At 34.4% G+C, this 12158-nt stretch overlaps 1 protein-coding gene across 2 annotated transcripts in view; it reads left to right on the forward strand.

The window, feature by feature from the left end:
* Window positions 1-12158, forward strand: part of LOC136040198 (importin subunit alpha-4-like) — a 59724-nt gene that overhangs the window by 34597 nt on the left and 12969 nt on the right. For both annotated transcript variants that reach the window (XM_065724348.1, XM_065724349.1), the window contains exons 7-9: window positions 1929-2063; window positions 5586-5690; window positions 11776-12016. In XM_065724348.1, the coding sequence (XP_065580420.1) occupies window positions 1929-2063; window positions 5586-5690; window positions 11776-12016 (481 nt within the window). The remainder of the gene's footprint in view (window positions 1-1928; window positions 2064-5585; window positions 5691-11775; window positions 12017-12158) is intronic.

Genomic DNA, 12158 nt, shown 5'->3' on the forward strand with positions numbered 1-12158 from the left:
GCCTTATCTTTTATTATGACGACAACTGTCACTTATGCGCATGACAGTGTAAGGCGTTTGATAATAAAATTATGTATCGTATTTATCGTGCCATACTAACTAAAGACAACAGTTACTATGTATTTCAAGAACGGTGTAAAAACGGTGCAATGCTATTACTTCGATATAATCTGCTAGTCCTTTCATAAAAGGGTATATGCAATAACAGGATCAATTGTCGAATGTCTCAAATCTAGGCGGCTTTTGTTAGGCAATGCTGCGATATATTTACAAACTGAAAAGATGTTATTTGCCCTGATTTTCTGTCCAAATTCGAAAGCAGATCCGAAAACATTGTCTTGGCTATGACATTGGGTAGGAGCCGAGCTTTAAAAAACAGGGTTGACGGTTACTCATCTCTTTACTTGTGACAAGAATTCCAGAGCTTTCATTTTGATATGATCAACTTACAAGTGTTAGTCTCGAATTAACATCCGTATTGATTGATTGTTCAAGAAAAAAAAGGGTAGAAACAGGGTTAACTCAACACCGGACCGAGTCTTACTGTATCTTACAAGGTCCTACACTCAGGTATTCCTTCATCCAATACTAGGACACATCATTTCCCTAAGTTGTATTCTATCTTCAATGATACCCATTATATCGTTTGTGTTTGGCACTAGTGACTATTTTCTGCAGTTTCGCCAGCTTACTTCCATCTGAAGAAATTTCTCTCCGATTACTACCTAACCTTATTGCGACGAAATAATCACGTATATCTGTACCTCATTCATGGAAGCACCCCTCATAGACGTATATCCTGCACCCCACTCTCATGCCTGCAATCCACATGGCGAGGAAACGCCTTCTGTTAGAGACTTAAAAAATAGTCCTTTTCCGCGCCCTGTTCTCTCTAACCGTTTGAAACCGTTCTCTCTAGAGATTTTATCCCATGCAAGTTGTATTTGACTCAAAGTTATAGTTGGTTATGGTTGCCCCCTTAAGGGGTAAATATTAAGGGCATAACTTTTGCTAAAGAACGAACCCTAGGTCGCAGTAACTTGAAATTTAAAAATGTGTTTTGTAAAAAAAAACTCAAGTGAAGAAGAATTTTCGTTTAAACCGGATTCAGAAATGGTAATTATTATTTTGATTAAATCGTAATCATAAAAATTTCATTAGGAAAAGGAAATTAATTAGAACTTAAAATAGCTTGAAGTCCCAGTAAAACGGTGTCAGATTGAAATGTAAACAGCACCATTTACATTCGTCAAATATTGACATCAAGTCTATATTTTTCTGATTGTAAAAAAAGGTCCGTTGTTTCATTGTCGAAATAGAAACTATAAATTAAAGTGGTAGCAGATTAAAAATGGAAGATGATATGACAGTTATGCATATGAAGGCATGAAACGTTTGAACCGTATCCCTCAGCATGATTTTATTGTTTTCTGCAGAATACGATTTACTTGTAAGAGTGAAAACTGGCACCAGTGAAGACAAAAAAGAAAACTATCAACGCTACCCAGCGTTTCGCGACAGTTGGCATTTACATATTTACAACATTGGCATTTACAACAGCACAGATAACAACATTTACATCACCATAGCCGAAAATCTCGTTAAGGAGAATTATAGTCCCCTATCTTGAGTTACAAGGGAAACCATATGTGCCAGGATAACCCTGTTGTGTCTCCTTTTATCTTTTCATGCTTCCTTTTTTGTTTGTCGCCGCTCGTGGGGTGCTGAAACATCATAAAGAGATTCTTAAGGGTCCATTTAAAATTAAATTGCTATATCTACATGCATCCTATGTGCAAGTGACTGCTCAAATTTCAGTCTCTGAAGATATTTACAATAGCTTAGAGTTTTTTAATATATTATTTTAAGTTATTTTGTTTGTCGCTTTATTTATTTTCTGAAAATCTTCTTGTTTATTATTATTTCAGGTGCAAACGGCTGCGCTAAGAGCAGTTGGAAACATTGTAACTGGTACAGATGCACAAACGCAAGCAGTTCTAGACGAAAACGTTCTTATGTATTTCCCAAATTTATTACAACATCCTAAAGAAAAAATAATCAAGGTAATTAAGTATTGCAACTTTATTTGAATAAGATGTAACCAAGGTAATTGGGGCAATTTATTTCGGCTACCTTCTGTAGTGGCTCAATACACCTGCTTTATATCTCCCACACCCAGATAAATCCGATCAAATTTTATTATAGGCATTTCGTTCAGAATAATTGAAAGCTTCGATAGATATGCCCCCGGTAATGAAATGGGCCCCAGAGCCCCTGGGACAAGGACTGTAGATTATACGAGTTACCAACTGTTAGCCTATTGCGTCAGTTTTGGCTCAAGTTGAAGGTAAACTCCAAGTGGTACACAATGTAGGCACCCAAGAGAAAAAATAATCAAGGTAATAAAGTGAATAAAGTTTAACCAAGGTGACAGGGTTAATTGGTTTTTGACTACCATCTGTAGTTGCTTAATACGCGCTTATATTTTCCACGCCCATTTTAAATACCTACCCCTTCTTTTGAACCCCAAAGACATATAATCAAACTTTTGAGATAGCCATTTTGTTCACAATAATCGAAAGCTCGAGTAAATATACTTCTGGAACCGGCTTGGCCTCCACAAACCTTGGGGCAAGGTTGGTATGTAGATTGTTCAAGCTACCTATTGTTTGCACATAGTGCCAGTTATAGCTCAGGTTAAATATAGACTTCAAGAGGTACTAAATTTTGGGCCTCGAAAACTCAACTTAGAAATAAAAGTTGCAGAAACCGTCATAAACTTTCACTTTACTAGAAAATTTCATTCTGTTACACATTACGCAAATTAATGGTGGTAGTTTGAACAATGGAGTACTATAGAGAGCTTTCTGGTGCAATTTGCGCTCTCTTTGGGTGCTGTTTGGTGCTATCTTCCATCAGACAAGTTACATTTGTATTAGAAAATAAGCTTTGAATCTTCCATCTGACAAGTTACATTTGTATTAGAAAATAAGCTTTGAATCTTCCATCTGACAAGTTACATTTGTATTAGAAAATAAGCTTTGAATCTTCCATCTGACAAGTTACATTTGTATTAGAAAATAAGCTTTGAATCTTCCATCTGACAAGTTACATTTGTATTAGAAAATAAGCTTTGAATCTTCCATCTGACAAGTTACATTTGTATTAGAAAATAAGCTTTGAATCTTCCATCTGACAAGTTACATTTGTATTAGAAAATAAGCTTTGAATCTTCCATCTGACAAGTTACATTTGTATTAGAAAATAAGCTTTGAATCTTCCATCTGACAAGTTACATTTGTATTAGAAAATAAGCTTTGAATCTTCCATCTGACAAGTTACATTTGTATTAGAAAATAAGCTTTGAATCTTCCATCTGACAAGTTACATTTGTATTAGAAAATAAGCTTTGAATCTTCCATCTGACAAGTTACATTTGTATTAGAAAATAAGCTTTGAATCTTCCATCAGACAAGTTACATTTGTATTAGAAAATAAGCTTTGATTCTTCCATCTGACAAGTTACATTTGTATTAGAAAATAAGCTTTGAATCTTCCATCTGACAAGTTACATTTGTATTAGAAAATAAGCTTTGAATCTTCCATCTGACAAGTTACATTTGTATTAGAAAATAAGCTTTGAATCTTCCATCTGACAAGTTACATTTGTATTAGAAAATAAGCTTTGAATCTTCCATCTGACAAGTTACATTTGTATTAGAAAATAAGCTTTGAATCTTCCATCTGACAAGTTACATTTGTATTAGAAAATAAGCTTTGAATCTTCCATCTGACAAGTTACATTTGTATTAGAAAATAAGCTTTGAATCTTCCATCTGACAAGTTACATTTGTATTAGAAAATAAGCTTTTGTACTTATTGACAGCAATTTAAATAAACTGCAATCATAATTTCCCGACTGGAGTATCAAGGCATTAAATATCGACCACGTGGTCGATATTTTGAATTAAAATCAAGTGGTTGCGGGCATCAAGCCATGGCTTATTGTAGAAAAAGCCAAGACAGATAGTCCTGGTGAAAGGCAAATCTGGCTTAAGCCCTTTTTAGGATTGTATCAAAATGATGTCATTTCACTTTTTGATGTATAAGTCTGTCATACATCCGTCCATACATCGTTCCTAGGGCAGAATTGAGGTAGATAGTCATAACAATGAAAAATAATTTATTGCGGAATATCAAAATAAATGATCGCAATATATAAAACTATAAATTAAAATGAGTGGTGAAATATTGTCGGAATGATTTCCTGTATCGCTGTGTTGCTCCGGGGTTGTATGGTGCCGGTGTCGGCACCATACAACCCAAGCTATATTTTTGTAGCTTGTTGTGGTGCCGGGTGTCGTGCTTGTTTTATGTGTAATATTCGGTGGTAGGATATCGCGATGAATCTGTGATGAGAGAAGGCCATGTCCGAACTAAGGGATGAAACTAAGGCCATAGAACTAAGGAATGAAATATTTTTAAACCTGAAAAACAAACTACCTTTTTTTTATTTTGAAAGTCAATTGCAGTACTTTTTGTTGATAAAGGGGTCCGATCAAGATTGTTAACAGTCGTGTTTCTAGGATTGTTTTAAAATCTATAAGGGAGTTTCTTGGGAACGCCCAGAAAATTCGTAAAACCTTCGCAGAATTCTTTGAAGGTAGTCGAATCAGAAACCTTAATTAAGATTTTTTAGAAGGGGAGGGTCAGTCAACTTTCTGGCTGGCCTAAAGCTGCTGAACGGTGTGAAGAGTTTGTCTTGATCTTTTGAATTTTAGCATTCGCCGTTGGTCTGCTCCCTCTGGCTGATTTATTTTAAATTCAACTTAAACCAGGGGCGGTATTAAGTGTAGGGACGTCAGTTGGGGTTTTTAAATCTCCAATTTAAGATTTTCTAAAACAAACTTTGTGCATTGTCATAGAAAAACTCCTTTATTGGAAATTTTATTGATTCAAGAAAACATAAAATTGCCTCTGTCAGGTCAAAATACATTTCACAACCTTTTCTTATGCTTTTTTCTTATATTTGAGTCGCAAGGGGGGGGGGGGGTTCTGTAATTAATTATTTCTCGGGTGTCACCAACCCTAGGGAACGGCTCTGTTAGTGGTGCATTGAGGGAGGAGGATCTGAGAAGAATGTTTTTTGCTGAATAGTGTCTTAAAACGGAACTATCTAAGAAAATAATTATATTGAGTTAATTAATTTCGAAATATGAATATGTTGTCTAAAATTGATAAATGTGACAACTATAGCAGCAGACCCTTGTTTGAGACCCTGAATGAGTCTCTTCGTCTTGTTTGAGAGCTGTTGAGCTATTAAGTTTGTTTGAGACCTGTTGAGCTGTTGAGCCTGGTTAAGACCTGCTGAGCTATTGAGCTCGTTTGAGACCTGTTGAATTTGTTGAGACCTGTTGAATTTGTTGAGACATGTTGAGTTATTGTGCTTGTTGACCTCTGTTGAGCTTGTTTGAGACCTGTTGAGCTATTGAGCTTTTTGAAATCTGCGGAGCTATTCTTTAATTTGTCGTCTAAATTTCGGTGTATTTTCTAATTTAGTTAATTTAATCATTTGTATTCTACAGGAAGCCTTATGGTTTTTGAGTAACGTCACGGCCGGTAATGTAAATCAAGTTCAAACTGTCATAGATGCGCAGCTCTTGCCATTTATTGTTCTACACTTGGATAAGGTAAATATGTGATTGTATCTTAAATGTACTACTCTAGGGAATTAAGCTTGTTGCACACCATATTGGTTTATTTATTTCAAAATCTTAACTGCTCCAATCCTTTTTCGTTCATTTGGATAAGTTTCTTCATGAATTTTATTAAAATTTATTTATTGGCTAAGTCTCTTTGTCAAACTTATTTATTTTGAAGATAGTTTTCTGTAAAATTTGCCCTGTGATACACCATATTAGCTTATTCTAAATTTTGTCACAACTAAAGCTCCTTGCTGCATGTAATTGTAGAATACTTTCATTTCTGTGCTGTGAAATTATTTATGAAGTTACTCCTTTGGTACATCAATAGTTTTGATTGCAACACTGACAACTCCTTAGATTCTATTTTTTATATCGAGGAAAGGTCTCATAATTTTTATCTTAAACACGTAGTCTACACCCATTTTTAACTATGTAATTTTCAATTAACTTAACCTTGTGGCACCCCGTATATAGAATGAAGCTTGTAGCCAGGAGCGTGCGCAGGAATTAAGTGTCTGTGATAAATTAAAATAGGATCAAGCATGGATCAGTTTCAAATATGTGCTTGACCGTTAGTGCTGATTCTTCTGTTTTTATGATAAAAAATGTATCAAATTCTTTTTATTAAAGACAAAATTCATAAAAATGGCAAAACGCCAAAAGCCATTTTGTCGCAACTCTAAAATATACAGTACCTTTTCCTGTATATTAGTATTAATAGGATATTCAATTTGATAAGTTATTCCTTTTTTATATAACTTATCTAAAACATATTCAGTTCGGCCCATGGTTCCCATATATCAAACACCTCATGCCCTCAAGGTTTCACATGTAGCCTAGATGGTATCGGAATTCCCTATCGATACCGATAATGTCGATATCGTCTTACTAGAGGCTAGTACTACTACTAACAACTCACTGAAGGGACAAGCCGCCTGAGGCCACCACAGCTACGCATGCTCCTCCCAATTTATTCGGAACCTCCCTCTTTCACCTTCCCAGGAAATTTTCATTTCCCTTAAATCTTTCTTTATGACATCCTGCCGCCTTAACAGTGGACGACCTGCTAGAGGCTATAAACCATTTCCGTAAATTTTTAGAATAGTGACTCTCAAGAAAGAGGCAGAATAAAAAGAGAAGGGATTACTTTTTTGTGCCCTTTTTATTGTTTTTTCTTCCACTAGGCAATTTTATTTCCTCCTTTGCATTTTTAGCATTACTATCCTCCAGCTTCTTTTTCAAATTTAAGCTGATTACTGAAAAGTTTACTTTCGGAGGAAGACTATTGCTTTTGGCTTCATTTTTACTCTCTACAGTTGGCAAGAATCTTTTTATTTTCTATTCTACTGTTTTTTTTATCGTTTCATTTTAGGACATTTTGTTGTTAATGCACAGGGTCAATGTCGTTTCCAGGGTGGGAGGGGTTTAGGGGGTTAGGCCCCCCTCCACCCGAAATGTTTGTTCGACTCGTAATAACGAAACCAAAATGGATATAAACATTTTTGCAGTTTTTTGTACCCCCCCCCCCCCCAAAAAAAAAAAAAATTCCCGGATACATCCTTGAACACGGTAAGTCTTTTTCTTCTGTAAACGTTACCATCCTAAAGCTCAGTTTCTCAGTTGTTGTTTCTTTCTGAGTTTTGGTGACTCTAATTCTTAAAGTCCTGTTCACACCTTTGTTTCGCTAGATATTAATTTCTAAAAATCATTGCTTTCAACTAATCAAGAAATAAAAGAGGAAACAGACTATGATGGATTGGTCTCAGATGATCATTTTTTAGCTAAGCATGCATTTGGATTACACTCAAGAGAGCTGCGTGCCCACGTTCAGAACGTAGGCACGTTCTACCATGGTTTTCAACGTAGGTAGCCCTTCTACTTGAGAAGTTTTTTTCCTAGTTTTTTTTTTGCATTTATATTTGATTAAAAAAAGCAAATTTAAGGTGGAATGACGAAGGTGTGAAACCTCTCTTGTTGACTGAAGGTTACAATTGTTATTTATAATCAACTTAATTATCAATTATATTATTATGATTAAACTTATCCTGAGTGGATTGAGAGAATTTACATTGTTGTCCATCTGAGAAGAAAAATTTGGTTGACAGGTTTCACAAGATATTTAACTCTTCGTCGTGGGGTTGACATAATCAGCAGAATTTTTTTTTTACAGAGGGGCTAGGGGGACTTTATAATGTGAGCTGTATAATATGATTAATGTGATTTAGTGGAATTTCTAATGCAAGGAATGTGATTTGTCTAAAGGAGCAAATAGGAAAATGCAAATGGGCATAATGAGGAAAAACATATATTTGTCCAATATATTTAATATACATTGTCTAATAGATTTGTCCAATATATATTTTGAATTGTTTAAAAGGCATAAGTTGCTACATTGTTTAAAGGGCATAATGAGGAAACCAATATATTTGTCCAATATAATTCATATATATTGTCCAATATATATATTTGTCCAATGTATATTTTTTGAATAGTTCAAGTTTTATTTTTTGAATTTTTTGAATTAATTGAAACAATATGTTTGTCCAATATATATATATATATATATATATATATATATATATATATATATATATATATATATATATATATATATATATATATATATGTATGTATATATATATATATCTGTCCAATAATATATATAGTCCAATGTCTAGTATATATTAGTCCAATATATTTGACTCGGGCGATTTTACCGATTATTTGAACCAAGGCGTTATTTTGTCAAGTCAAAGTTTGATTTGTATTTTGATAGACATTTGCAATTACTTTACTTCCTTCCCCCCTAAAAAGCACAACTTAATTTTATATAAAATTAAGCAACCACATAAATAATATAAGCCCCTTATGAGAGGCTTTGCCCTCTAACTATGTTATATTTTAAAATAATTTTTATAAAATAATTTTTATTTTATAAAAATAAGATAATTTTACTTTATTTCTGATCATTTATAGCTTAATGGAGCTCTTTACTTTTCTTTGAAAAACTTCTTTTGTGGAAAAAGTTTTTTGAACTAATTAAATAAAAAGGATCTTAACCTACCCACATCTCTGACTCCTTGCACCCAACTCTCAAAAACCTTAAAAAGTCAACCACCTTTTGCAATAATTTTTTTTCTGACTTTCTTTTAAACAAATTCAAGTTCCTGGCCACTTTAATAATATCGAAGAGACCCCTTTATGCTGTTACAGTTTTGCACATAATAAGGGAATCTGATCTCGTGGCGTGTCCGATTAATGGACCATATCGTCAAATTTTCGAGTAATTTCAACCCAATGAGTACTCTCACTGTTGCTGTCCCTGACCAAGCCCCCATACCCAATAAAGGGATCAAGAATGAAGCTATATTTATCAGTTTGAGAGTTGAGACTGGAAATGCATGTTGTAGTTTTCAAGCCATCCCTAGACCTTTGGAAGTTTGGCTGATTTTATTTCGGTATTATTTCCAAGTTTAGGATGATATTAGGATTGCAGTCTTTATGACATTGAACTTCCCACCGAGGGTACTTAGCAGGGCTGTATCCAAGATTTTTGTTCAGAGGTTCTAATTTTTTTTAAAGGGTATGAAACATATGTTTTTATTCATTTTTATTACGTTTTTATGAATCAAAAATGTTTTCTTTTGTTAGGGGGGGGGTCAATCCCCTGACCCCTTCCCTGAATACGGCTTTCAAATTTTGCTTTGCCTGAGTTTTAAAATTTTGAAAATTATTTTAGGCAAAAGACCAGTATTGAAATTTCGATCATGTTACTTCATTACATATTTTTAATGTATTTTGCTTATTTTTATGCTCGAACTCACATTGTGATAAATTGGCGTAATGCTAATCTTTATAGAAAGATTACTAGTTTAGCAATTGTTTTGTCTTTTGTTACAAAGAGCATGGCTTACTTGCAAGAGTGGAAATTGGTCCTGTGTGTCGACAAAAAATACCATCAATGCCATTTAGTGTTTGGCAACATTTGTTAGTTTTCGGTGTAAAAATAAGAATAATTAAATTTATTTGTGTAGTTGGTAAAACGTAGTGTAGTAATAAGAGCATGATGTCAGTTCCTCACAGAAAAACGATTACGGAGGTTGAAAAAATGTGAAGTGTTGATTTGTTCATGTTTTTTTTTTTTTTTTTTTTTTTTTTTTTTTTTTTTTTTTTTTTTTTCACAGGAGCGGGAACATCAGTTCCCACTCTTGTAAGTTACTCATACTGTTTAGTTTGGTAGTTGAAAATCAAAGCATAACCAATAATTGTTTAGGCCCTACCCCAGTTTCATCGTTAGTGTACTTGACTAACCAAATACATTTGAATATAAGATGGTTAAATGGGTTCTAGGCATTCATCCTCCCCCTCGGCGTTTACCTCCCACGGGAAAATACCCCGAAGTAAATCCCCCCCGTGGATTTTTTTTTTTACGTAGGGGGAAGGAGTTTGGATACTTGTGTATTATACGCCACTCACTCAAGTTTACACTGTGTAAAACTCAATAATAAACCGGTTTCTCCGTTCGTTCTTTTCAGTTTAGCGTGAGACAAGACAAAGAAAAGTGACAGAATAGATGGGAAATGTATAATTTGGGTTATATATTTGTACATAAGGGGGGATGGAGGAGTAAAGTGTTTGGACAGTTTGAAGTCAGAAAATTTTTTTTACTTCATAATATGCAGAATAATTGTACCTAACACATCTTACATGCAGAACCACTATACTTTACCCCCCCCCCCCTAATGTGCAAATATAAAGCCCAAATTTTTTTCTTAAGTAACGAAGAAACCGGTTTGTTCTCGAGCTTTACAAATTGTAAACTTGAGTGAGTTGCGTATAATACAAAAGTACTGGAATGGTTCATGGAGAGAGAGAGCTGGATTTCCTGGTGTTATTTAATTATTTAAAAACGAACAGAGATTAAATAAAAAAAAATCAACTGAAAGTAAGGAGCGACATCAAATCTAAAAACAAACAAAAATTATTACGTATATGAAATGGGTTGCCTCTTCCTCAAGACCTCGCCATGCTAAAGTTTTTTATAGAGAATTTTAAAACAAAGATTATTGTTCTAACTTATTTAATTGTTCTAATTTAATTGTTCTAATTATTCTAATTAAACTGCCAGTGTGTTTCAGGAATCGTTCTTAAAAAATTATGACAAAAAGTCAAAACTTTAGCACAAAGAGCAAGGTCTTGTGGAAGGGGCAAATCCTTTTATATACTTAGAATTTCTTTTTGTTTTAACTTTTGATGTTGCTCCTTACTTTCAGTTGAAGAAACAGTTGTTGTTTTTTTAATTTAGTTTCTGAACGTTTTTAAATAATACCAGGAAATCTGGCTCTCTCTCCATGAAAAATTCCGGTACTTGTGTATTGTACGCCACTCGTTTGTCCGATGAAACCGGTTTGTTCTCGAGTTTTACACAGCGTAAACTTGAGTGAGTGGTGTATATAATGCACAAGTACCGAAATTCCTTCCCCTTGCGAAAAAAAAACTCAAATAAATTCTCAAAATTCGGAAAGCCCTATTTTCCTCGGGGAGGGTATATTCCACAGGGGAGGTATTTTCCGTTGGGAGGGTGGTAACCGCCGGAGGTATTGTCCGGGTAGGGGGGTAGACGCGCCGGCTACCGGTTAAATGATCTAAAACAGAACTGGCCAGCCATGACAAAACAAAGAAATGAATCCGACCGGTTTGTCATTATCAGATTCATTTCTTTGTTTTTTAATACAAGATGGTATATTTGTATTCTTTTATCGAGTGTTTGATCAAAGTTTATCATTCTTTTAACCATGTTTGATCATCATTAGCTCCATAATCTATGAACAGTGATTAACTCATCGGCAATGTAATAGTTTCGTCACCAAATTGGAAAGCTATCAATTGAATTCCAATTTAGCCCAAAAGATGGAATATTTTCCAAGTTGTATCGTTACTATTCTGCAGTTTTGCCAGCCCACTAGGCTCTTGACTCCGTTTTAAGGTTTTGACATAGACCAAGTGGGCGTAACTCAAAAGGTTGTAAATGCTATGTTTAAAAAAATATTTTCTTATTTTTTTCTTTTAGGCTGAGTTCCAAACTCAGAAAGAGGCTGCCTGGGCTGTAACTAATTTGACAATCAGTGGCCGTAAACAACAGATAGCTGCTTTGATACACGCGGGTGTAGTTATGCCTTTCTGTCGATTGTTAAATGTGAAGGATAATCAAGTAATTCAGGTGGTTCTAGATGGCGTTAATAACCTGTTGAAGTCAACCGCTCTCGGACCGGAAAGAGATTTTGTTTGTATGCAAATTGAGGAGTGTGGAGGTAATTATTGTTTCTTCTTTTGAACTTCAGCAAAACCTCAGATTTAAAGGTTACATTGGGCCAGAGATGCAGGACAAAGTTTTTACCCCTTTCCCTTTAAAACTATTTTTTTTAAGTTTCTTGAAGAAAAAATCCTTGCCCC

The sequence above is a fragment of the Artemia franciscana genome, chromosome 20 (genome assembly GCF_032884065.1).
Source record: "Artemia franciscana chromosome 20, ASM3288406v1, whole genome shotgun sequence".
NCBI lineage: Eukaryota > Metazoa > Arthropoda > Branchiopoda > Anostraca > Artemiidae > Artemia > Artemia franciscana.